Genomic DNA, 27,806 nt, shown 5'->3' with positions numbered 1-27,806 from the left:
TGACCCGGCGAGACGGCGAGCGCAGACCGGCGGGTGTTGCAGCCCCGCCGCGGAGCCGCCCTCACGCCGCCGCCTTGCCGCTGCCCGCCGGCGCGGCGGCAGCTCGGGTCTTTGTGCGCGCAGGCGGCTCTTAGACGAGGTGTCGGGGAATGGATCCGTAGACGAGGGCAGAGAGTGAAGGAGAGAGAGAGAGGGTGGGGGATCGGCGCGGGAGGCTGCAGGCAGCGGCCTTCTCGAGTCTGGAGAGGTGCGGGGCCGCTTCCTTCACCGCCCTGGTCTGTGAGAGGTTGCTCCGGGTGTGTGTTTGGGGGCGGGGGGAGGTGGTGAGAGTGTCAGGAAGTGGTGGTTGGTGGCCGTGGTTTTTCTCTGGGTAGCCTGTGCCACCTTTCTGTCGGTCTGGGCTGCCCCCGGGTGTCCTCTGAGGCGGCAGCCTGGGTGGGGTTGTCCTCCGCTCCCGGTCGGGCCTGCACCCATCGTGGGTGCCGGGCGAGCGAGGTTGCAGCCAGAGGTGCTCTGGCGAGTGGGTTTTGTGGGCTCTGCTGCTGTCTCTGCGCCACCGAGATGCCGCAGTTGAGGTCAGGGAAACTGGTGAGAGCAAGCAAGGTGAAGCTGGTTGATCTGGAGGTCAGCAGCCCCAGCTCTTCGGGGACGGAGTGTGAGCCAGGGGAAAAGCTGCTAGTCAAACGGACTCCTCACCTGGTAACAAAGAGAAAGCCTGGGCAGCCGTTATCTTCCTTTCCACAATCTGCCAGGCTTTCTGGTGCTTCTTTGAAGTGTTTTGCTCCTCCTGTGCCTGTGCAGAAGGAGCAAGGTGAGAACAGCCAGAAGTTCCCAGGTAAAAGAAGCAAGGGAATTCAGCACAGGAAGTCTCCCAGCAGAAGCAAGGGTGTAGCTTCAGCAGTTTCATACACAGCTGAGTGTGAAGATTGGCAAGCAGCAGCCACAGCTACAGCAGTGTGCTGGGATGAGACTGTAAGAAGGACAGGTCAAAACCAACAGCTGTTTTTCTCAGGAACTACTTTGCAGAATAAGGTCACAGCAGGGATTGAAAGGTACGAACGTTGCTCAGAAGACCTGAACTTCTCAGGTTTCCACAAGGGTTCAAGGAGCTCAGGAAGAGAAGGCAAACATTCCTGTATGGAAATAAAATTAGAAGTCCCATCCTTGAAGGGGGAAATTGAGAGCACAGAGAGACACAGATTATCCTGTTTTCCAGAACCAGGAGGTCTTCAACCTAAAAAGGTTGTATGGAGTACTGAAGTGAAATGCACTGACTCCATAATGACACAGAATATGCAAATCCCAGATTTTGGGAGGAATCTGGGCACTCAGGAAGCCGTGCCTGAACCAAAACCTCAGCAAGAGGTTGATACATCAGAGAGGTTGAATGGGTGTGAATTAGTTGGATCAAGAATACTAGGGACACAGAAAAAAGAAAGGAGATGCTTGAGCAAGAAAGGCAGGAGATCAGTGGTGAAACCAAAGGTGCATGGTCCCAAAGAGAGGGGTGGTTCAGCCTTGCTAGAACAGCATACACAGTGTCCAGAGCCCAGGAAAGGACCTTTGAGTATGAGGTACAGAAATGCATTGCTGTCAGAACAGCTGCAGGATCTGGGAGAACAAGAACAACCAACAACCAGAAGAAAGACTCGGAAGCGTTGCATGAAAGAAGAGCAGCAGAGCTCAAGCCCTCAGAAAGGACCAGACAGCCCAGGGGAAAGTGGTAATAAGCACTGTCAGAGTTCCATTGTAGAAGTACGGGTACAAAATTTGGGCTCCCAAATTCGTCCTGCAGCAAGATCCCTTTTAAAAATGGCTTCTGACTTAGTTTAAGAAAAGCTAGGGTGTGTTTTCCAGTACTGTGAATACCATAAGTCTTAGAAGGAGGCAGATTTTCAGAAAGAGGAAAGGGTTTTCTTGAAGGAGAAAAGCAGCCTATTTAACACTGAGGAGGGCAGTTAGCCTTTCGAGGGGGTAGAGAAGAGGGAGGGAGGGAGAGATATGGATAGAAACAGGCTGGCCTGTGGTAGGAAGTGCTGGGAGTTTGTTTCCCTCAAAAGCGTTCCCAATATCTGCAGAGGTGGCCAGTCACATACAAGCTAGAAAGGGGGCAGTAGTTTCAGCCGTGCCAGAATAAATGACAGTCAATTCCTTATTCATCTGTCTATTATCTGTTTATTTTTGATTATGTATGGTGCTGTCTTATGTCAGTGTCTGCCTTTATAGGATTCTGGGGTTTGCTCTCAGAACTTTTTAGTTGCTATTTTCTGCAGAATCCCAAAAGTCATAGAAGCAATGATTGGGTTTTGATGTTTTAAGAGAATGCTGAGTCAAACTGGAACAATTCTGAAAGAGGAGTCTTAAAAGTATTTTTTTCAGGATGATTGTCTAAAAACATTATTTTTACTTTTGAAGTGAATGACAAATACTGTCAAGTATTAATATTTTATGTAAAAACCATATTTGGAAAAACGGAGGTATTTATCATTGTGTTTTACCTTGAAAACAAAGGTCTAAAAAAGCCACCATTATACTAGTATGCTCTTGAGTCCATTCCCTAGTCTAAATTTTCAGATCTACAATTTTTAACATAATCTCTATTTGCTTTCAGATAAAAAAGTAGTAGTGTCTAAAAATCAAAGTCCTTCAATTTTTCTGGATCATATTGGTCAGTTTGGTGCATTTGGTTGGACTGTGTCTCTGAAAGATTGAACAAGTGTTCCTACTACAGAGAACAAAAGATATTTAAGGCTGAGCATGCAGACAGCATCTGCATTTTCTTGCTAGATTTGCTCTAATTTGTTTCCCACCTATGTGGAATACACAACAAATACACAACTTCCAATGTCTTTATGACACCATAAGGTTCTTTTCCTCTTTGCGTTTGTTTCTGAAGATAATATATCCTTTTTACTCTTAAGTGTCCCAATAGTGTTTATGTTTCTTTAAAAAATCATCAAACTTCACAGAAACACTTCAGCCTTATACAGTGTCATGTTCTTTAGCTGCCTTACATGTCTGGGGATTTTTGTTCCCTTTATAAAATAAGATTAGTCTTTTTCTCTTAGAGTTTTCTTTAATGACACTTCTTGTGTTTTTAATCAGCAGAGGAACAATTGAAAGCAACTGAGCAAGACTCTGGTACTTCGCAGGCTGTGAAGAAGGTTAAGACAAAGCAAAACAGGGCAGAAGATTCTAAGGAAAAGGAATCTTATTATTCTAGATCTTTTGCAGTTTCTACATCAGGTGAAGCTGAAAGCAAGAGCTTTCTATGCCGTGCTGTAACAAAAGAGCCTGGTGTGCAGTGTAGAAAAAGGCAACACAGATCTGGTCAAATCAAGCACTTGCAGAGTTTAAGTGTGACTGCAGCTGAAAAAGTGATGAATGCGTCTGCAAAATGTGATGCTGAGCATTGCAGTAATGCCCTAAGCCGTTGTAGTGGCTTGCTCTGTGCAACTGGCAAGAATCCATTTGTAATATTAGAGGACTGTAGCTACATTAATACATTAGTGAAGCCTTCAGCTAGTGGAACTACCAGCAGTTATAAATTAAATGGATATTTCCATGTAGCCCATGGTACTGGAGAGCTGAATGACAGAATTTGCAGCACTAATAGAATGCAAAATGAGAGATCACTCATAAAAGGTGGTTTATCACCTAATAAAGAAAGGAATAAAAATGAAGGAGGCTGTGTTTCATGCTGCCTGAGTGAAAGCAGCAAGTGTTTAAGGGGAAAAAAGTGGAATATTGGTAGAAAACCTAGAAAAAAGATGGAAATCACAGAGAAATCTGCAGACATGGCTAGTGAATGCAAGAAGTGTGAGTCACAAACAGAAGCAGCAGTTGCCATGTCAAGCTCATTTGCAGTTTCAGGACTAAATCATATTCTCTCAGCTTCATATGATCATATATCAGATTTTGATGCAGAAAGAAATACTCATGAAGTACAAACTGTATCAGCCTGGAGAAAGAAAAATACCAAATTACTTGCTTTTGAAACTGGCTTTAAGAAGACATCTGAGCTCTCTGTAGTAGTAAAAGAAGAAAATTCAAGCAGTGTGGCACATTATGCAGCTGCCTCAGATGGCCTGAGTGTGTTAGCTCGGATCCATGTTTCTGATCGTCACAAAAGCAAGTCAGGAAGAAATTTGAACAAAGTTAGTAAAAAATTGCAGCAGTTTACCTGTCAAAGAACAATACCCATGACTGGTAAAAAAGTTTGGTGCATTGAATCTTGTGCCAGGACTTCTGATGAATGGTTTCTTAAAACTCATAGGTCCATCTCAGAAGGAGAAAGGCTGTTAAAGGCTGCTTTTGAGAATTCCTCTGATAAAAGTAGTGTTAAAGCAGTAGGATGTAGTGCAGTGACTGGGAATGTGAGACAGCTGGATTTGCATACATCATTGGCGGAAATTACAAAAGAAATTAAACATAAAAAGATTGATCCAAATATTGACTGTCAGGCTTCACTTGAAGGAATGGAATCCTCTTCTGTGGACATTTATGAGACTTTGACAATGAACAATGAAAATGGGGAATCACCAGTTAGTACAGATAGAAGTGCTGTGTCTTTTAACCATGATGGTGTGCAAGAAGTTAAAACAACCTTGAATTTTACAGCAAAGCAAAAAGATGAAAATGAAGGAGATGTAACAGAAAGAAACCTGTCTGTGACAGTCCCGAATGGTACAACAAAACAAAAGGATAAAAATGAAGGAGATGTGACAAACAGAAATCTATCCGTGACAGTCCAGAATGGGACTTCTGCAAGTAACACAAACGATATAAACTTCAGCCCTAAAGTATCAGTGGTGAACCAGACACTTTCTGATTTAAACGTTATTAAACCATTAACCTCTGGAAGCCAGACAAAATTCAAAATTCCTTTATTAAAAAACAAACCTCAGTCCAAGAAACAGAAATCTGTCCATTCATTTGAAAGCAAAATTTGTAGTACTAGTACTAGTCCACTAGAGCTTCTTGAAAGCACTAGTCCAGGAAGGCAGAAGACAAGTGAAGGGGCTTTCTTGCTAAAATCTGAGCAGCGTCCTATTCCTGTCATGAGTGATGCTACATCTCCAGCTTCCATACAGAATAAAACGGATGAGATTGACAGTAAGGACTTCCAGCACAGTGGCTCTGTAAACCTCTCTGATGAGATGTCTGTGCTCCCTGAAAGATTTTCTGTGTATCCGCATCCTGTTCTTGATGGACAACCAGAGCCATCTGTGCCTGATTTCTGTGATACTGAATGTGTGCTGAAATCTAGTTCACCTGATCATTCTTGGAATGTGGTCGACCACTTTGTTGGATTAGAAATAAATGATAATAAAATATCAAGAGGGAACTTTTTACAACACAAAAGTCAGAATTTACCAGATATCCTTGAAGCTTACAACCAAGATGTTCTTGTCATTGATGTGATTCAGGATGACCCTGACCTTTTTGGAGCCAGTAATGAAGAGGAGCTTGCACCTGCACGCTGTGACAATAGTCCAGTGAAAGCGTCCTCTGCAAACTGCATTAAAGACACTAAGGTGTATATTAAGCCTGAGTCTCCCAGTACCTCAGAAAAGACGTACTCAGTAGAGAGTTTTAGGTATGCATATCGTTCTTTTTTTATCACAGTACTCCTAAGTACTTTTATCTCATATCAATATACTTTGGTTGTAGTGGTCAGGCTTCCTTAAAAAACTTCACTAATTTCTGTTGAAATTATTTCTTTATTTGATTTTGATTTTGAAGTTTGATTGAGTTATGACAGTATTCTGAATGCAGATAGATTTGTCCTTCATAAGAGCTGGTGTAAACTCTGACTCGTAAGACAAGGTAGCCCTGAAGGGCTCCTTTAAATGAAGAAAAATAGAAACAATAATAATTAAAAATAATATTCTCAGTCTGACCTGATTGGAGACGGCAGATATCCCTCGGAAGACAGTTTTCTTAGTTGTAAAGTGGCATAATACTTAGACATGTCTTTACTTTTTAGGTGTAGTTCATTCTTCTCTTGAATCTCTAAGAGCAAAAAGTTGTCTCTACAGTAGTGTTCTGTTCTGCCATTCTTCTTCCCTCTTTTTCTCCTATCCCCAGATACATTAATATTTTTCAGATGTGTGATTTGACAAAGGTGTTCTAGTGGTTTATTATCCTGCATCTTCATTCAGCAAGTTCCTGGGGTAAATCATTGGGTGTTAATGTCTTACTGGGTTTTGAAATGATAATAACAGTAACAGGAAAAGAAATTTAAAGTAAAAACTTCTCTAAATGAGATAGTAGTTCTTCATGGAATGGATGAACTCATCTATTGTTTAGTCTGTTTCTCTCTTAAGTTTTGATACTTGTGTTTGGTGAAAAAGTTTTAAGATTGTATTTTTCATTTTACAAAAGAAAAATGTTTAGATAGAAATAATGCAAGATTTTTCTCTAAAGATTAGGTTTTTTGTTGGATGGGTGTTTTAATTTTCTTTGCGCGGTCTTTCTAGGTGGCTTTATGTTACCTGCATTTTAAGTAACACTTCAATTATTTTCAGGACTGTGCCGCCTTATAATTGTATTCTTTTTTTTTTATTATTTTACTCCCTGCTTTCCTTTTCCTTTCCTTTTCATTAAACACATAGGTAGAAGAGGAAGGCAATTTTCTTTGAGGTTCTGAACTCTTTTTTGAACATGAGAATATAAAACTTTCAAAAGGTTAATAGAATAAATTTTCTGCCAAAACAAGCCTCTAGAGAACAGGGCAAGTCTGTAGTAGGAGCATCCAGCTTCTTGAGAAGCAGCTAGGCTGTAGCATAGTAAATTTATTAGAAGGAGTATTAATTTCTTTCTGACACCTGTTGAATGTTTGCCATTAGCCAAGGAAAATAAAAATGCATGGTTTTTCTTTCTTAGAATTTCCCCTTGATTTGCTGAAGAAACGGGCAAAATGTCTTATTTGTTGCAAAGATTATTAGATGGTGATTAACCATAGTTGGTAACAGTCAGGAACATATTCATGAACTGCATATGAGAATACTGAAATAAGGCAATAGACTTTACCACAGTTTTATCAGGTAACTTATGATACCACCAAAAAATAACCAGATTATGACCAGTTCATACTATTTTTTTTTCTTTTTTCTCTTTTTTAAATTGAGTTTTACAGAATACAACTGTGACTTCAACAGTTTATTTCTTTGGTGCTTGCATTTTACATAGAGAAGAGTGCTGGTCACTTCCAGGCATCAGGAAACATTCTGGCCTGAAGCCTGAATGGGGCAGTAAAACTAATTTCTCACATATGCTATTGTTTGCCATTTTCTGTTGCCTTGACTGGACAGCTTCCTGTCAGTACACTTGATGTCATTCATGATGTACAAGCTTCTAAAATCTGTGATGATCATCTTATATTCTATATGTAATATTTAAAACATGTATTTGTCCCTCCTGAGCTTTTCTGAGTAGAAGTATTAAGTTTTTTCCTAACTTATCCTTGAAATAGGTGAAGTATCTTCCTATGAACAGTTGTTTTTGTTACTGTCTTTGAGATTCATTGGTATGCAAATGATCTTAAATATAAAATTACTGTAAATCACATTTTTTAGAAACTTATGCATTGGCTCATTAGCACAGTATTTTCTTGATTTGTTATACAGAGAAAATTTCGCTTCCCAGTATTTTCTGCAAATGCTAAATGAGATCATGAGCTTTTATTGAAAATTCTGGTTTATGAAATGTCTTGGTTTTACTTAATGTGTTTAGGCAATGTGTTTGTCCCCTGAAGGGACAAACATAAGAAAACCAAAAGACAAAGTTAAGGAGTCTTAAAATAGTGTGTTAAATGTAAGGATTCTGTCTATGGCTAAAAGTATTACTGAGAACTTTTGATTTTATCTAACTGATAGAATATTTTTGCTTTTTTTGCAAGATGTAAATCTTAAATACGCTTTTTGTTCAAAACAGATATGTGCAAGAATCTGGAATGTCAAGTGATACTGACAAGTCTGGTAATATGATGTTAAAAGGTAAGGGTCTCTGGAAATTTTTGGTATATAATCAAAAGAAGAAAGAGACCAAAAAGATGTTTTGTGACAAAACCAAGGCTCTCTGCTTCCCACAAAAAAAAAAAAACTTGTTTGGTTTTGTATTATCTTTCATTGTAACAGCAATTTGTTTCTTAATGCATATTGAGTCAACATCTTTCAAAATCGCACAAGCCTGCATCATACAGGAACATGTACTTCTGTGTAGTACTTGTCTCTTGGTAGTCCTGGTGGGTTGGAGTGGGTTTTTTTTGTTTGGTTTAGTTCTTTTTTTTGTTTGTTTTTTGTTTTTTAAATATTCCTCTGATAGTTTCAGGCAAAGAATTCTGTTAGTTGTTGAGATCTTAGTAACACACTGAGTCCTGTGGTACTGCTTTGTAGTTTCTCTTGTGTTCATCAGCACACAGAATTTTGTAATCAGGTTTATTTCGAGATTGTCCTTTTGGGGCTTTTTGTGAATGCTCTGCCCATTCCACTGCAACCCTGTTTTGTTTTTAAATCTTTCATAATGAAATAAGGTTACTTATGATTTAGTGTGGTTTTTCTTCCTATTTAAAGTTCCATGTTAATGTGTTACATTTATGTAGTAGCGTAGATAATGGCAGATAGTGCCTCCTGGAAAGGAGAGACTAGAGACTATTTGGGGAAGAGAACATTTCAGGCTTCAGGTATTAGAAAGCAAAATAAAAGGTAATGAGGTTTTAAGAGCTCAGGTACCAAGAAATAGACACAAGTTCCCTGAGGGGCAGTCAAGAGGAAGTGCAGAGTTATGCCTCTAGTCATATAAAGAGCCTCTGCCATGGAATCTGCAATGTTTGACATGATTGAAGCCAAACCTGGCAACAAGTTTTGTACTGTTTGGTAACTACTGCATTTTCTTTGTTATTTTACTTCATGTTCTAGCAGAGTTTGAGGCTGAAAGTCTTTGGTTCTTTTCGTGGTGCCTAAAGTCCTTCTTCCCAGATCTGAGAACCAGGATCGCCTCATAATCTTAGATTAATATACATGCAGTAACTTATGTTTAATACATCACTTTTAAAAAAGACCTGCACAGAACAAAAGAAAGATGTCTGGTTTTGCTAATTGCTGACTATTCATGTATTTATTTAGGAATATGTATTACTGCTTTGGTGTCCTGTGTTACTTAGTGAGGTCATGGCTCCTTGCCTTAGTGGTTTCACCATTTAAGAAGGGGGGGGAAGTACTACAGTTAAAGTATTCTGGATGATATCAATCCTCTTCACCTTTCAAGTGGAAATCTTGTGTGTGTTGTCTTCATCCAGATGTGTCTTGTACTATGTGATCATAGAGACCAGTGACTATAAGAGAAAAGCCTTTCCAGTACTAATCTGATTCTTTATTCCTGTGTCTGGACAACACAGTGCTGTTGGAAGTCATTCGTGGGATCCAGTAGTGAATTTCTTTTCTGTGTAGAACTCTTCTGTTGTACATAAACAGCTGTTTCATAAAATTGCAGACAGGTGTGTTGTTAATTTCCTGTGGCATCTGCAAAGGTGATGAAATTTCCTGTCACTGAATTCTTACTGAGTTTACTATATTACAGGAATTTGGAGTTTCTCAGAGCTCTCTATATTTAGCTCAGGGTTGCATCATGTCAGTATGATTAACTTAGGCCCTTTTCTGACAAAGACTAAGTCTTTTTGCTTAGCAAATTACCACACTTACCTTTGGCTGTGTTTTAGTAAAAAAGCTTAACTGAATTTATTTCTAAAATACTGAATTCAATATTCTGTAAATAAACCTGTTGTAGTGTTCTACAGGGACTATTAAAGAACATACAGCTTGGATAGAATTTTAATTGCAGATTCAGCCTAATATTTATTTGAAATGGTTCCTGCCTTAAGCATGATATATTTTTCCATATAAATTTCACATTTAGGTAGTCCTAGGAGTTCTTAAATGTCATTAGTTCTAAGCCTTTGTAATATTTAGGAGGTAAAAGCTTTGTGGTCTAGTGGCATGGGAAACACATAAAGCAATGCATTTATACATTTTCAGCTGAAGATGTGAAAACCCACAACTCCTTCGGAGGAAGCTGTCCTTCAAGAGAGGTTAGTGAGGACTTTGTTAAAGATAGACAGCAGAGCAAACTAGATGAACTTTTGACGAATTTGGATGTGGATGAAAAGGTACTGAGAAATCATGCTTTCTCTCCTTAAATAGTTTTAAGAAATCACAATCCACATTATTGGATAATTTTAATTACTAATGCTCTTTTACCAATAAAATTTTAAATTTCATGTAATAAAAAGAATATTAGCATTTCACGGATTGCTGTGTATTGGCAGTGCAATCTTTGCTTAACAGAACTTGATTTTTTTTTTTGTCACCAACAGTAAAGCTTCAGATTTGAAGTGAAACAGGATACTGTTAGATCAGTTGTTACAGTAATGCTGTGGTCCCAGTGGTATGAAGATTACAGTTCCAGTGTACACCTATGAGTACTGCTTTGCATATATGACATTTTTGCATAACATGCCTGATTTTAAATATTGCTGTTAAATGCCTGTCAGTATCAGAAGGACGGGGCAGTGTTGGAAAGCTCAGGAGCTGCACAGCCGTCGTGCATCATAGAAGAATCATTTTGGGCTTCTTTACTTGAGCAACAGGACCTTTAACATGCAGATTTCTAGCTGTTCAGGAGAAATCATTTTTATGCTCATTTGACTTTATCTGACCTTTCTCTGGCTTCCCTCCTCTAGATAATAAGTCTAGGTCTTTTAAGATTTCCTGAAGTATTATACTATTTGCTTCTTGGATAATGAGTTGGAATTTACATCTCTCTGCCACTCATTCATAGTTGCATTTACTGTTATCCACTACTTCAGGGATGGCTAGTGGTTTTAACTGGCTAAGTTAAACTGTAACATTTGCATGGTTAAAAATTAACAGGTAATTGAGAAGTTAATCAAGCAGCGGATAATAAGTTTCCGTTTCAAAATCATATGAAAGGAGAGAAGCACTTCCTTTAGCAAATGGAATTTGGGCTGCCAACATGGGATTCACAAAGTTAATAGTTCCATTTTGTTTCCTGATCTTTTGGAGAGACAAAATGGGTCTGTCAAATTGTGAGGTTTGCTGAAGGTGGAGTACTTGTTGCACTATTACCAGGTCAGTCCCAGTTGGCTTTATAAAATCAGTGTCCTAGTGCTTGCTTTTCTGTGCTGTGTTGGACAGCAGAAAATACATACAAATATTCTTACCCAAACTCAAATCACAAAATGCATGCTGAGCCCTACCTAAACCTGTTCTGTGTTGGGATAGAAGATAGCAGTGCACACCTGCAGGGGGAATGCAATGACAGAACAGTTATTGCAGGTACTCTGCCATTCAGGGAGATTTTCAGATTTTGCTGCTTTGATAGTTTTTCCAATTGAGAATCCTTGAGAAGGGCAAAAACTAACCATGAAGAAAATGCTAAAACTATTCAGGAACTGGTAAAATAAAGTTTGGAAATCTGATGAGAGCATATGCAGCTCTAATTCTTTGGCTATAATAAATTTGTACTTAGCATATAAAGTCCTAAGTTACTTCCTGAATAATGGATGAAACAAAGCTAGGATTCTGTGACTTTATTCTGTACTAGTCATTTCAGATTCTCCCCTCCAAATATGTTTTGTGCTGTCTTTTTTCTCCATAATACTGGGGACTTGTTAACTATCCACAATTATGTAGAGCTGAGCAAAATGCTTAATTTCCTCCTCAGTGCAATTTTAAATTTCATTCAACTTGTTGGAATAACTTCTCTGGTGTTCCACACATCTCAGGCACAGTTAAAATTGGGCAGTGGACCTAAAAATTGCTGAGATTATCATGAGATCAAAGGGAAGTTAAGACAGCCACATCACCTTTTTTTCCAATTAACAATCACTGTTTTAAAGAACACAGACTATAAAGGCCATGTGTCCATGAACCAAGATGTTGTAAGAGTAATCCTACACACTGCATTGCAGTTTCTTCAGCTAAGACTGTCTTATCACATCTTGCAATGAACACTAACAGTTTTAAGTCTGTAGAGTAAAGCATAACGGGCTTAGTAGTGCTTTGCTGTACCTGAAAATAACTTTTAAATATCTTCACAGTTTAAGGTTGCAGATGGAGTGCCTGATGTTGAAGAAGAATACAAGAGTGAAGTTGAAAAAAGGTACATATAGTGTGTCCTTCATGTAACCTGTGGTATTCCCCAGTTACTATACAAATAAAATGTGATGATGTTACCTGAACACTACCAGTATTTAAATCCGTTTTCCATGTTACTGTAACTATGTGATGACGAAAATAAATATGTGAAATAATATAATTTCACTGTACAAAGTATAGTTATAGCCTTACAGTAGGGCTTATTTTGTCTTTTGACTGGTGGCAAAATACATTAGCTTCGTGACAGTGTCTCACTTATGCATCTCAATGTGAGTGTAGCGTAAGATACGTTTCTTGCCACAGTAGCACTTAACAGAGCTTAACAAAACCAAAAAATAGTAATAAGTAAATAGTGAAGCTTTCATTCTTTTTTTCTGCTTATGAAAGAATTGAAATATTTCATTCAAATTCATGCTGGCAAATATTTGTACAGCAGTAGAAAAAGGTGCTTAAAAACATGTCACATGCAGTTAAGGACACGCTTTACTGTTCTTCTAGCTTCAAGCTGTGTTTGTAGTGTTTGTTGTACACAATTTCTTAGTCTGATTTACAGAATCACTGAGTAAGCTGAGTTGGAAGAGATCCATAAGGATCATCAAGTCCTACTCCTTGCCCACCACAGAACTATTCCCAAGAGTCACACCATGTGCCTGAGAGCATTGAGTCCAAATGCTTCTTGAACTCTGTCAGGTTTGGTACTGTGACTGCTTCTCTGGAGAGCCTGTTCCAGTGCCCAAACACCCTCTGGGTGAGGAACCTTTTTCTAATGTTTAACCTAAACCTCCTCTGACACAACTTGAGGCCATTCCCGAGATCAGTGCCTGCCCCTTCTCTTCCCCTCACAAAGAACTTGCAGACTGCAGTGAGGTCTCCCCTCAGTCTCATCTTCTCCAGGCTGAACAGACCAAGTGACCTCAGCTACTCCTCACCAGGCTTCCCCTCAAGGCTCTTCACCATTTTCATTGCCCTCCTCTGTACACTCTCAAATAGTTTAATGCCTTTCTTACATTGTGGCACCCAAAACTGCACAAAATATTCAAGGTGAGGCTGCCCCAGTGCAGAGCAGAGGGGGACAATCCCCTTCCTTGCCCAGCTGGTGATGCTGTCCCTGATGCCCCCAGGACAGGGTTGTCCCTCCTGACTGCCAGAGCACTGCTGACTCACGTTCAACTTGCCGTTGACCAGAGCTCCCAGGTCCCTTCCCACAGCACTGCTCTCCAGCCTCTCATTCCTCAGTCTGTCTGTACTTCAAGGGTTGCCCCATCCTGGAAGCAGAATCCATAACTTTACCTTGTTATGGTGGGTAGTTGTCAGAGCCTGAATTAGTATCAGACTGAGAAATTTTCATTCATCAGCAGTCCACAAATGACAGAGAATTAGTTTTTGTAGGAAAGGTATACTTCAGATGGAATTATTAAATCATTAGAAGAAAAATAACATATTTTAGAATATGTTGTGGTTTAGGAGCATTAATCACCAATTAGCTACTGCAAAAATTAACCCTGTCCTGGCTGGAACTAGGACACACTAATTTGCAAAATAACCAAGAAAACTTAGCAGATATAGAAGAGAGTACTGCCTCTTTTCCAACACCACTGACATTTCTGCGACAGACTTGAGTCCACCAGAATTCTTTTAGTGGAGAATACTGCATCTTTTTGTTAATCCACTGGAGAGCTCCAAGGTCCTCCTTCTGCTATAAAATACCCATGCTCCAATTGCAAAGTTTTGTCCAGAAGAAAACATAGTTGTTGTTCTTATTTATTGAACTTCACTTCTAGTGGTGCTGTTACTAAAAAAGAATGCTTGGAGAGCTATATAGTTTACAGTCCCTGGCAAAATTGTGTGTAGTTTCATGTCTAGACTGAAGAAATCTGAAGGGATACTGCTGTGAAAATCCTGTTATGTCAGAACTGAGTCTGGCATCATGAAGAAGCATAAGATTTTCTGTGGTAATTTGAAATTTCTGAGTAACTGAAACTGCAGATTTTTTATTCCCTCTGGAAACCATCTCAAATGCATTGATTAAAATAAAGACTGATCTTGAAAAATTCGGGTTTGTTAGATGGAATTTCTGTTTCTCTACTGTGGCATTTTTACTTCAAATTGTTTTGAAAACATCCTGACGTTTAGGAACTATTTGAATTATCCTGGCTATGAGAAGTATTAAATATCTTTAATCCCTTATAGGAGGTAGCAGCTCTGTTTCTGTCTGCAGAGGATCAAGCAGGTTAAAATGTCCTTTGTACTGAACCAAGATTCTTAATTGAAAGGGGGAAGGGGATGATCTTTTTCCTGTGGCTTTGATTACGAATACAAAAGAGATTGCCAAGGATTTTGTTGTCAGTATTTTAGCTTATTTTTGAAAACACCGCATTTTAGTAGTTTAATTCTCTGGAATGTACATGTTTGGGAATAGAAGCAGAACAGTCTTTAATTTGCGTTCCCTTTGAAATCACCTAAATCTTCTGTCCAGTGGTCAGTTTGTAGGAAAGAAAACAGTTGTACTGTTACTCTTCAAATGCAATTTGAAAAGCCTTGAGGTTTACTCCTTTGGTGGATATTACATAACCAGCTAATGTAAGGTAGATGCTTCTTCAGAGGTGACAGAAATCATCTTGGTCTTCTTGTCAGCATGGAGGGATGGGGGAAGAAGTAGTTCACAGGTGCCTTTTCTACTTATTTCTTGAATTTCATATGGTTGTGCATTAGGGCAGAATAATCTCATCTTAAATCATAATCAGAATGGACCAGGCAAATCAGACTAATGAAAGTGAAATTATTGGCATTGCTGGCTGTTTAGATTTATGGCAAGTTTTGAAGTGTTGCATGAAGTGTTGAAGAAATTCTCATCTTTTATGCACTTAATCCCTCTTTCTAGGCATGCAGTACATGAAAGAAATGCCTGTTTAATTTGGTTAAACAAACTAATCCTAACAATTTTTTGGTTTTTAATACTCAACAGTGACTCTAAATGCAAAGTGAACTGTGAATTGCTATCAGGATTACCACTGAATGACCGAAAAGTGAATCTCTTCAGTGGAGGTACAGAGATGAAATCCTGGACAAATGGTATTGTATGCTGTGTTGGTCAACTCTTCAGTTTTCCTTTTTTCTTCTTTTTTTTTTTTTTTGTGCTTTATTTGCCTATGAAATCTTAAGGACTGTCTTCAGTTCCTGAAGATGTTGGCTGGAGTTCTACTTTGCATATGTAAAAGCAGTACTTCAAGCTCTCATATGGTAGGTTAGTGAGAGGTTTGGGGTTGGGTTTTAGCAGAATTCTATTTGGTAGCATTGAATAGAAATGATTTTATCTGATATTTATGTCTCTTAGATACTTTAATGGTGCAGCAGTGCCCACATTCTTAGTAGTCTGACACTGTTTTTGAGACATGTTACTAGCAAGTAACTTGTTTTCCTTTATTTGTGGTCAGAGAATGTGACTGCAGATTTGGTTGGTTAGTTGTTCTTAATAAAACTTGCTGGAGTGATTTGCCCACCTTGCTGAAGGTCAGAACTTTGTTGTTTATGCCAGTTCAAATGTTTTTGAGGCATTCACTAGACTGGATCAAATAATTATATATATTTGATAAGTACCGCTTCATGTTGACCCAGTACATTTCACACCTGGGACAGATACCACTTCAGTGTTTGTGCCACCAGAGAAATCATAATGGAACTGCAGTCACTGCACGTAACAAATCTGACATTTAGCCTTGCATAAATGCATGGTTTATTTGGCGTACAAGATAGAGAAAAAACAGAAATCGATTACTTGTGGATAGGTACTGCATTCTGTTTCTTTGCAACAGGTGCTTTGGAAATCAACATTTTTAGAAGTATTGATTGATATGGATGTTTATAAATATGGATTTCTTGAATTAAAATCAGTGATGGGGGTTCTTGTTTAGTTTCAAATTCTACTGTCAGTCTGAGCTTGTAGAGCAATTTTATCGTCATGTCATTTAACAGTATTTTCAGGTAGTGCCAGAAACACATGTTATAAAAAGCAGTTTTGAATATGTCTTCAGACTCCAGTTATTTGAACCTGTTCATGTCTTTGGCCTTCAGAGCATATACACCTTCTGAAGAGTTCTTCTGTCTTCCTTCTTAAAGTCATTTGAAAGTTCCCAAAGCAAGAGTTTCTGTGCTAGGACAGGGCAAAACATCCTTTTATTCCCAAAACTGTGCAGGTAGGATTGGCTGTTTCAACTTTTGTGCCTGCTTCCCCACAAGTCTGACCTACAGTCAGCAAGGGAGAGTACAAACTCTTGAAAGGACCTGGTGAAAAACTTTGTGCTTGGGGATGGCAAGAATCTGGAGGAAAGGTCAAATTCCCGGTGGCATTTTTCTGTAGCTAGCTGTTGGCTGTTTTCTCAGTCTTTTTCTTGTCACTAAATGTATCCAGTTCTGAATTTATCAAGTGGCCCACGGTCATTTCACAAGTTTTTGCAATGTGACAATATATAACATTAAATACCCACTGTTCTACAGTATGCTCTTCCTTCCTATCTGTTAGGAAGACATGGTGATTAAGAACCCTGTACCTAGTGCCAGTATCTAGTAGAACATTCATTATTGGATGCTCTTTAGTAACTATAGTTTGCCAGAAAGGGCTAAGCACCCTGTCTTTTGAGCACTCAGTCCTTTGAAGGGGCCAGATGGAATCCTAGAATGCAGGGCATTCAAAAGCTCTCATTTGTCTTTAGATATGGAGTTGAAAATTTGAACTTTTATCTTCCATTAGCATGATTCGTTTTTCAAAGAAAGGAAACTGTTATTCAATAATAATTAAAGTTCTAAAACCAAGTTTCATGGTTAAGAAACCAGTAACTTACGCTGGGCTTAAACTTGCTACTTGCATTACTTAAGACATAAAAGTATGAAAGGTTTTCTATCAGTTCTGAAAAAATAGCTTAAATTCAGGGCTAGTGATGTTGGAATGCAGAGATGTCTGATAAAGTGGGTAGGTTTTGAAATTGAAAATTCTGGATATTTTTATTCCTTATCTCTGTAAGTTAGAGCAGGAACCTTGGATAAAGTAGTGAAGTTTTTAATTTAAATGTGCTTACTATTGAAGTTTGTGTAAATTCTCACTTATAGGATAATTAGGAAAACTGTAATTTAAATTACTGGCTTTAGACTGCATTAATCAAATTTTCATTAATCATTGCTGTGACTTGAAGGAACTATAAATATAAAGGAAAATAAGATAAATGAGAGTGGTTTCAGTATAATTCGTTTTTATTATGTGATTCGCCACCCTCATCCTAATTTTTAGGTTACAAATCTTCAGGAAGAAGTACTTTACTGCCTGTGAAGAATTGTGAAGATTTTGAGCCATGGAAGATGGAGAAAAATGCAGTTGTGAGTTGTTAAATCTTGATTTCTGATCCTGTGGCACTAAATTTCTTGTGGATGTTCAGACAGTTCCCTATGTATCAAGTCAGAAACTGTGAATCTGTGTGTTTATGTTTTTGCACCTTTAAAGGTGTTACTACTGAGTAAGTATAATTTCTGAGAACAAAATCAGTGATGAAGGGACTGCTATTTCACAGTGAAGTTCTCTTGATTTCTGTTTCCAGCTTAAGCAAAATCAGATAATGATTTTTGCTTTATAGTGTTTGTAGAACTGAAAAGCAGACAAGATTTCACATGTATAAGACAGCCTGCTTTGTCCATGATGCTGGGCACTGAAAAAGAGTCAAGGAAATTGATGCCCCAGAATTCTCAGATGGTTACTCGGAGCTGTGCAGGAATTTGTCACCTTTCTCCCTCCTCTCTGCTCATTGTCCATCTCATTTAGCACTTCTTGCATTATCCCTGTTTGTGGTCTTCAAGACAGGCTTTTGTTGTATTAGACAGTGAAGTGACTTGAGAAAGGATTGATCTTTGTGTCCTTTGAAATGCTGCTAGTACAGTATAGAGATGAGGGTTGTTTCAGAGGCTTAATTATAGACCACATTTTCTGCTTTTGTTTATACTTTGTAGATATTTTGAAATTCTAAAAAAAAGACCACGTTTGCTTTCAAGAAATATTATGTAGCTTTTTCTGCTTGTTGTAATTTTATTTTATTCCAGACTTGTCATTCAGTCCAGCAGATCCTTGATGCACTTAACTTGCCCCGTAAATACTGCAGATATTATTTCATGACTTCACGTGGGTGTGAAAGAACAAAATGTTGGTTCTGTCATGTTCCAGGACAAGGGGATGAAAAGGTAAAAATATTAATTGAAGTAAGTAAATGTGAGCACTTTTTAAAACCAAAACATCATCATCTTTGTTCATTTATATATGGGAAGTGAGTAATCAATCAGAGATTGATGGATGAACAGATTGTTGAGAAATTCTTCTTCTCAAGGTCTTCTAAAGTTGGGGATTTTTTTTAAATTGTATAATTTTGAACTAGTAGATGCTTTAAGAGAGCACACATCAACAATTAGGTTGTACAAATACAGAGTAGTAGAAGGGGCAGATTCTGAGACATTTCTATCCTGAGCATCAGAGACTTCAAGTAACCTTTTGCAAAGACTTTGTATGTATTGTTAAAGCCAAAATCCATCTGTGGTATATTACCTTCTGGATGTTTTGTGCTACAATGGGCATATTTGTTTTAAGATGCTGTAATCTCCTTAAATAGAGCAACAATTCTCATCATATTTGCAAGCAAGAATAGTTTTCCAATAATGGGCAAAGTAAATGTGTTTTCAAACCATTTAACAGAGATGTTATGAGTTTAATGCTTCCAAGAGCTGTGCAAGACAAGCTAACTGTACTGACATGTAAAACGATTTTGAAATTGGCTGTATGGAAGTTTTGTAAGTTAGAAGCAAACAAAAGCATCAAAGCAAGTAACCAATAACAAATGCATAAATTTGTCCTCATCAGATTTTACAAGATTTATTTTTTACCTACCATCCTACTGGTATGCGAGCAATTTTATCACTGATGTCAGTAAGTAAAAAAATTGCAAATCAAAATGTAAAAAATTAACTTGCAGTTAACCTGTTAGACATAATTGCTAAAAAAAAATTAACATCTAAAGGAGCTTGTCCATCTTACCGATACCTTAAATATACTGCATCTGAATTTTTGAAGTACATCAGTGTAATTTGGTTTTGTTTTTCTTAATGTTTTCTCATTTCCTTTATATATATCTATATATATGCTGCTTTATATTTTTGCTAATGATTTCTAAACCATTTGAAAATTTATATTATTTATGACATCTTAAAAATACTAAGATAATTTGAGAGTAGTTTTGTATGGAACATTTTTCCTTTTTTTCTCAAGTTTGATCTTTGGCAGGCTGTAGTGAATATTTGTAATTTTCAGCTAGTTTATCTGAATTATTGTGGTTTGCAGTGCTTCATTATGTTACAGACACATTAAAGAATTATTTCCCTAAAACTATTAAAAATCTATTTCGTTTGATTTTACTTGTGATGCAGCACTCCGGCACACTTTAACTGTTCAACCCACCAAACGTAGCCAAACATCCTTGGTAGCCTGAAAGTATACCTGAGATTTATTTATTTGTGTATGAGTTTGTTTTTAGACCTGCCCATTTGAAAATGATAATAGGCCAAGCACCTCATGGTGGCACCAAAGTACATAAATGAAAAACAGGTAAAGAAGCAATAAAGGAGTCTAATCTTACACAGGAGGAATAAATCTCTTCAGGAGAAGAACTGTTACTCAGACTGATAGTCCATCTGCTTAGAGCTGTGTTCTCAGTGATAATAGTTACTAGAGTTTTTGAAGAGAAATACCTTTCCCCATAATGTTTTTTCTTTTTCAATTAGTAACTGGTTGATGCTTTAAGGCATAACTTCCTAGTATTTAGCACTTTATAGTTGTAGTTGATCACACAGCACAGCAGTGCGTGAATTCATAAAACATCATACGTTTTGAAGATCAGCATACTCTTGAGCTCAGCAAGTTGTACAATTTTTGGGGTTTTTTTAAAAGATCCCTTTCATTTTGAAACAGTGAAATCTGTGTTGTATTAGGTAAAGTAAACAAAAGACTGTTTCAAATACTTGCCAAAGTATTTAAAGGGAAGGTGAATTGTAAAAATATATATCAGTGATGGAGGAGAAGGTAAAGGAGGTGATGCTGGACTCTTCTCTGTGGTCCTCAGTGAAAGGGCAAGAGACAGTGAGCTTAATACAGGAAATTATTTTGCTCAAATGACACTTCTGTGACTTCATACTCTCCTTTTCCTTGATCCTATGAACCTCTTAACTGGAAACAAAAAGGATATAAAATAGGAAGATTTCTGCCTTCATTAGTGTTGTTTTACAACTTCAGGGCCTTGGATATATGCTTCTGTTGTGGTGGATTTTGGTTTTGTGTTTTTAATGTGGCTTCTTAAAGAATGAGGTTCTAGACTGTGCTTTTATTACTGTCTCTAACCACCACTAAATGACGTTTGAACCTTTTAGTCAGTTTCAGCCACACTGAATAGAAATTGTGGATGTCAAAGCCTCCACAGTGTACAGAAACTTCTTGTAAGAAAAATCCTGGTTTTGATCTCACTGAGATAAAGGCTGCAGTATGGAGGTGTCTCCCTTACTTAACAATAGAGTGGGCACTGACTGGGAGATGCTGAAGTATTTAGTGAATTCCTGTGCTTTTTCTTCTGTTGTAGTAGGACCATGTTTTTACTGGGGAGTTGGTTGGTTGTGTAAGATACAGAGGCCTTTATTAAATTGTGTTAAATGAGTCATGGAATCAACTGATACATGACAGAATAGTGTGATTTATACTGCCTTTTAAAAATAAGAATAACCTCTTACATGTACCTTCATTCAAAATCTATTACAGCTAATTCAAAATTTAAAGATTCTCATATTTTTACATAGTCTGTGGGTGCAGTTACACCTTTCAAAACTAGAACAACTAAATCAACTGAAGCCTTCTAGAAGGTGTAAATGAGTAACACAGTTTCTTTTATTAATGTAATACAGCATGAACCATGATTGGATACTACTACAAGTGGTTGTCCAAGCAGTTTCACTAATACTTGGAACAATCAGAGCTCCAAATGCACTCTTTGCCTTTTTTGGGAGTCAGTCCAAAGAAGGAGTAGAACGGATTCCAAAAGAAAGCAAACTAATTTCCATACTGTAAGCATGTGCTAAAGTTTATTCTGGAAATGCCCTCAGGCACCTGGGAGTATAGATTTGTATTAAGTGAATTAATCTCTTCCCAAGTGACACTTCACATACATAAATGATCAAAAATTTGACATGATTTTCTGAAAGGTATATCTTGGAGTGTACCTCAGCATTGTGATACTGCTTCCAAATAAAAACAATAAGCTTCATTTATACTTAGATGTACAATTTTTGTGTTCTTTGGCTTGATTATATAAACAGGTTAATAATTTTAAAATAAGAAAGATATCTGGGCCATAAACCAATATCTTCTGCTTTGATGTTATTTCATTTGTTGTATAATGAGCTTCATGAGTGAATCCTGTGTCACTTTGACATTGTATGTAAAAAGAAACCTGATTCAGTTCTGTAGTACCATGACTACTAATTTAGGGTATTTTCTGTCTCTTAATATTTAACTATTTCACAAAATAGTATTGAATATTAAATTAAGGAAATAAATATTAAAATTTATATTGTTGTGCAAAAAGACCATAAATGTTCCAGAAGTGACAGAGAATTTCTAAGAGGGGGTGGGGGTTTTCCCTAACTTGGAATTCTAAGATATAAAATCAGCAGTCTTTATTTTTTCATCTGCAGAGATGGAGCAAAATGTTTAAGTATCACAAAGCTGACAGCTTAAGATGATAAGACAAGAATGTTCCAGTACTAAATAGCATTAAAATACATAGGTGTGGATTTATTTATTTATTTATTTATTTATTTAGCTAATTCAGTCTGTGGTGAAATGGCTCATTAAATCAAGTTGGTTCGGAGTTTTTTATGCTGTGTACTTATGAATGATTCTTTTTGACAATCGGTTTCACCAGCTTCATTTTTGGATGATTTTTTGACTACTTAGTTGATACATTAATGGAATTTTTACTTACCACATTTCACTTCCACATTTTTACTTCCCTTTCTTTGTTTACAGTCTGCCACATTTATGCTAATTCTGAAGTAACTGCATTTTCAAATGATCTTGTTTGTTTGTTTGTTTGCTATGAGTATGCACACACACATGGAAACACTTGTGGTCCCAACAGCTTCTTTCCCAAACATTTTGTCTGCATTATTTTTTCTGTTTGATTTGCTGGCCTTTTGACAGAGCCTTTGTCTACAGACCTCATCACCTTCCTATATAATTTATCAGTATATATGGCTTACATGGAGGTAGTGTAAAGCTCATTATATAATAGAGTTCATGTTTTTGATTAGTTTTTTTGTTTGGTATAAACTGTAAAATATACATTTTACTATATATATATATGTATTTTTTTACAGATTTGCATGGCAATTCTTAGAACATACATTAGTATCAAAGAATCCGGCCTCCTAAAACGTGCAGGTATGATGTATAGTAATAGCTGTTGATGTATCTTTGTTACTTAGCTTATTTGAAACAAATTAAATAGGCTGTTGAAAGAGAAATGGTTGCTACTGTCAACAGTGAATAAAAAGTTCTTACTTCAAATCAAAGAATACATTCAGTTTAGATACACACCTCAGGAGGTTCTTAGAAATCTTATTTCCACATAAAATGAACTTAACCCGACTGTAACTAGACTTGAGAGTACAAATATGTAAATAAGGCAGGGAGGAGGTTTAACCAAATTTGATTAAGGTGCTTTTGAACACCCTGGCCAAACATCAAAAATCAAAAAGCTTGAGAATGAAAGCTCTTGAAATTAAGTGTTGCTACTGCATGCACCCCAACAGCTTTAGTTTAGTCCTTACACCACATATGCAAATGTTAACACATTTTGGGGACTGCAGTTCATTCACATCCATCTGAGCTTTTGAGTTCAGTCAGAAAGGGCTTTTGTTTTGTGTTTACTCTGGACAGTGATTCCTTTTGTACTGGTCCTGAGGAGTCTTAAGTTTTTGAAAGCTTCTTAGAATGTAGTAGAATGAGAATGGGGAATTCAGCTGCGCCATGTGCTGCCGTGTTCCCATGCTGAGCACGTGAGTATTTTAATGTGGGTAGCACTGCAGGCCACTGTACGTGTCTGTCAAGGAAGGGTGGTGCTGGAACAGGGTGTGAGACCATCCACTGTAACACAGCACTTCACCTCCTAGAGCTTCCTGTCTGAAAAGGCCTTACTACCTTGATGCATGTATCAAATGTAACCTGGGTTTGTGCATTCTTCTTGTGCTGCACCAGATCAGCTAAACTTTCTCGGAACTTACAGGGCTTACAGTGCTCAGCTCAATGATATGACATATTTCAGAATAGTCATTCTGATAAGGTTAACAGTGTATTCAAACTGGATCCTTTCACCCATATTTCTCCATGTCCCTGTCCCATAATGTCTTGGATAATTAAATCTTGTTACACTGTGTCTAAAATGTAAGGAAATAACTTGTTTAAATAGTTAGCATCAATTAACCCCAAAGTGAAATTCAATTTAATTGCTTTTTCAGTCCAGATATTTGTGCAGTATTACAAAGAAGTTACTCCTGGTGCAGATTTTGCTTCTGAAGTGCTGAATGATCTTCTTGTTTCATTACTCAGCAACTGTATGTTGCAGGAAGTATTTCAGATATTGAATGTAATTGTACAAATCAAGACCCTGGTAAGTGACTTTGTAATATTTTTTAAATCTTAGTTTCATAATTTTATTTTTTTGAGTGCTATGCCATTTATAATACTGGTACTCAAATCTTGGGTGAGGGGAGTAATTCAGAATACCCTATTATAAAATCTCTGAGCTTTTTAATTGAATGGAGTTGCAAAACTGCTTTTTTCTGTCTATATTAGCCAGCTGTAGATGTTCTTCTGAAAGTTTTTGAGCATGTGGCATCTTTGAATATAAGAAATGCTGTGCCTACATTAATCAGTACCTTCTGTAAGGTATGAGTTTCATTTGTACTACTGCTGCTTGTTGGAATTTCTGAAATATGTTGCTTGTTTTAAAACTCAAACATACCAATTTAAAAAACAGTACTGAAATGATATTTAAAGTGTTATTGTGAGTAGCTGAATTTGTGTTATCAGTTTTAATTTATTCCTTAATTTTTGACTGTGATTCACTGCAATGTGTTTTTCCCAATGTTGTTTGTCACTTTACCTCTGAAGATGCGTTGTCATCACAACTTTTTGTATGCTTACTTTTCTTACCTTGTCTGATATTACAGCTCATTGATGCTGGTATCTTCCTTGAGTTAGAACATTTTGACTACATTATTAAGTTACTTCACCAATTGCAAGTTTCCAGTTGGGAAATGAGTACTGTTTTGAACATAAAATCCAGGTATGTCTTTAAGGAGCAATTTCCTAATTACAGCTTCAACAATTCCTAATTCCTAATTCCTTCTTCAACATGTGTTTTTATAAATTTATGTGGAATTTTTTAGAGATGTGTTGGTTGAAAATACTATCATATCATGCCTGATTGTATTTTAAGGTGCTGTCAATCTACTGGGTTTCAAAGATCAAGCACTGTTAAATAAAAACTTATATTCTGACCACAGTTATTAGTTTTTTCCATATCAATCATCATTGTACAATCTGCTGCCAGCTGTGATAGAAGTTTATATAGCTAGCCAAGTTAGAAACATCATGGTTTAATATATCATTTAGGCCCACTTAAGCCAACAGTACTTCTGCAATAAACAATCCTTCTAGGATTAGTTATAATCTGGAATACTTTTCTAGTTTCCTTTATAGTGTGACTAGATAGACATTTGTGCCAACGCTGCTAGGGAGGAGGGTCATTTTTTGAGTACTGCTGGGATATGCTGGGAAAAATGTCAAATCTGTTCAAAAAGTGCTCGTACCTCTCCATCTCTTGAACAAGGTTGTGATCCTCTTTCATTCTTGTATTGTCTGCATCATATATACACACACACAAGTTGAGAAACTAAATTTGTGATTCATAAACATACCTTTGATTCTTAGTGAAAACCAAATATGCAACATCTGTGAAAATACCTCTGCTCAGTTATTTGTGTAATACATGCACTAACTTCCCTTGGCAAGATTTTAAATGAGCATTTTCAGTGTGCAGTTTGTGTAATATGAAACAAATAGGATCAAAAATCACATCAGTTTAATGTTCGTTTGTGATAATTTGTTGTTGACCTTCTGCTAGCTCAATAGGATGTGTTAAAATTTAAGTTGTTTGGTTTTGTTTTTTTCATATGAAAGATTTAAGGAAAGATATTTTGAAAAGACATGGATTTTCGACTACAACTTGGCAGTGGCTGAAATTCAGGTATCGTATGTGTATTCTTCATGACTTCTTTTAAACCTTCATGAAATAGCAATTTCTAGACATTTTTTTAATTAGTGGGCTTTATTATTAAGTACAGTGAGCTTATGCAAAGCCATGTTTGGGAAGGCTTAACATGCAGGAGAAAACTGTCTTTGACCTTTCTGTAATGTCAGTATTTTAATTTATATACTTGTAGTTTTTATCTTCATTTTGTATCTAATTCAAAGATTTTGTAACCTTAAGCAATTATTTCCTGTGCTTTACATTTGTTGTAACTGGTAGTAGTACATCATTCCTCACCAAAAATTCATTTAATACATTATTAGTTAATGTTAATACATTAGTTAATTATTAATACAAATAGAATTCATGTCTAGTATAAAAACACACAGTAGTAAAAGCTGCAATTGACAACATTAAGCAGTATTTTAAAGACTAAGAAAATACTGTAAAGCATTCTTCATTTGGACACTTGGGACTTCCATATTCAGGGTCAGATTACTCATGCACAATTATAACACAGTTTACATATTATCACACATCCTCTGTAGATCCAGAGATTGAAATATAAAAAGGAAAAAAGCAGTACTGATTTTTTTTTAGTCCTTTAACACCAAAGTCATCAAGTGATCTGGCGAGCAAAAGACTAATTCACATAGAAAATAACCATAAATTCAACATGCATTATGGAAAAAAAAATACTGAATAAATGCCAGTTCCTAAATAGGATGAATAAGTTATAAGCTTTCTCAATTGGGGTCATGACATGAAATAAGGAATTTAATTTCTTGAGGAACAGAAGTAATTAGCAGTCCATGCAAGTTTGGCAACATGTAACTGCCATATGAACATGAAGGTTATTGGCAGTAGCATTCCATCACCATTTTTTTCTCTGTTAAGTCTATCCCAGGTACATACCTCAAATTTCACTATATTTTCTGTTTGGTTTTCTGGAAGCAGGTTTGCTTATATTTATTCTTTTCCTTCTTTACAGCATTGCAAGGAAAAAAGGGATTGGACCAAGCTGGGAGCTTTGTATCTTAATGCAAGAACTGGATGTGAACATTTTGATGATCTTCAGAAGTTGTTTTTATCTATTGCTGAAATTCTAACCAAAGCTTCTGAGACAGACAAACCAAGAGTCCCATTCTGTGATTTTGCTGATGCAGGTAAAATTAGGATGCAAGAAATGCTTTCTGTAGAGTTTTTAAAAGAGATAAAAAATTAATTCATACCGTTTTCTCATTATTAGTTAATTTTATGTTAAAATATTCTGAATTTTTTGAGGTGCAAATAGAGTCAGCTGTAATGTTCAGTAGAAGCTATTTTCTAGTAGAAGTAAAATGCTTACACTTAAAGTCAAGGAAGATTCTGAAGGAGGAACAGTCGAGTTTTGTGAAATCAAAAAGAGAACCTAGAATTCATGATCTTTTTTCATGATTTTTAATAAAAATGGCCTATGCTCAGGACGATGGCAAATGTATTTAAGTATTTTCATGTAAAGTGTCACACTGTTAAGATCATAAATAAACTTTAGTGCTGTAAATATATATATAGTAGTGTGGATGTTAAAACACATTGAACAGATTAAATCGTGTATGTAATTTGTGCTCTTTTTTTTTTAATAAGATGGATTTTTAGAGTTATTGTATTCTCTAAAGAACAAAGGGTGTCTGCAAGGGCTGCGTGCTCTAGAACCCAATATTTTAATAGTTCTGGCAGGCTTTCTTGCTTCTTTCCTCCCTGTGCCCCTTCATTTGTCTATCTGTATCATTCTTCCTAAGGAGTTTGCAGATTACTGTGGTTTGGTGAAGTGTCAGTGGGATATTAAATCGTTTTGCAAAGGATTACTTAGATATTCTTCCACCTGTATTATCTACTAAAACATAATGAGTATTTATTCCAGATATTTAACATATCCTTCCTGACCACAGATTTTCATATCATAAAAAAGCTGTCAGAAGTTCCAGTTGTGACACAGGAGATTTTGTTGGAGCTTGGAACTTAGTCTGTCTTCACTAGAGCGGTGGTCTCCCAGCTGATAGGCACTTCCATCAGTAAAAAATATTTGAGCAGTCACCCACAATTTATTTACTTATATATTATATACATATGCTACTACACCAGTGTATTAAATTCACTATAAATCACACACAGAACCAGGAATTACAAATATGAGATAAATATTAAATAAACATTACATTTTAAAGTATTTTACTTTTTTTTAATTTTCTAATAGTACAAAAAA

General features: G+C 36.8%; 1 protein-coding gene across 1 annotated transcript in view; it reads left to right on the top strand.

Moving 5' to 3' along the window:
• The first annotated feature begins 561 nt into the window (after nucleotides 1-561).
• The window catches only part of TOPAZ1 (testis and ovary specific TOPAZ 1), a 38,131-nt gene continuing 10,886 nt past the window's right edge, over nucleotides 562-27,806 (top strand). Inside the window, exons 1-14 of the mRNA XM_062496599.1 lie at nucleotides 562-1,723; nucleotides 3,106-5,599; nucleotides 7,939-8,000; nucleotides 10,038-10,168; nucleotides 12,122-12,183; nucleotides 15,145-15,251; nucleotides 17,461-17,546; nucleotides 18,261-18,398; nucleotides 22,626-22,689; nucleotides 23,766-23,917; nucleotides 24,103-24,195; nucleotides 24,480-24,595; nucleotides 25,492-25,558; nucleotides 26,553-26,727. Coding sequence (XP_062352583.1) covers nucleotides 562-1,723; nucleotides 3,106-5,599; nucleotides 7,939-8,000; nucleotides 10,038-10,168; nucleotides 12,122-12,183; nucleotides 15,145-15,251; nucleotides 17,461-17,546; nucleotides 18,261-18,398; nucleotides 22,626-22,689; nucleotides 23,766-23,917; nucleotides 24,103-24,195; nucleotides 24,480-24,595; nucleotides 25,492-25,558; nucleotides 26,553-26,727 — 4,909 coding nt within the window. The remainder of the gene's footprint in view (nucleotides 1,724-3,105; nucleotides 5,600-7,938; nucleotides 8,001-10,037; nucleotides 10,169-12,121; nucleotides 12,184-15,144; nucleotides 15,252-17,460; nucleotides 17,547-18,260; nucleotides 18,399-22,625; nucleotides 22,690-23,765; nucleotides 23,918-24,102; nucleotides 24,196-24,479; nucleotides 24,596-25,491; nucleotides 25,559-26,552; nucleotides 26,728-27,806) is intronic.

The sequence above is a fragment of the Cinclus cinclus genome, chromosome 1 (assembly GCF_963662255.1).
Source record: "Cinclus cinclus chromosome 1, bCinCin1.1, whole genome shotgun sequence".
Taxonomy (NCBI): domain Eukaryota; kingdom Metazoa; phylum Chordata; class Aves; order Passeriformes; family Cinclidae; genus Cinclus; species Cinclus cinclus.
Note: the sequence above shows the minus strand (reverse complement) of the source record. Positions and strands in the feature narration are given on the sequence as shown.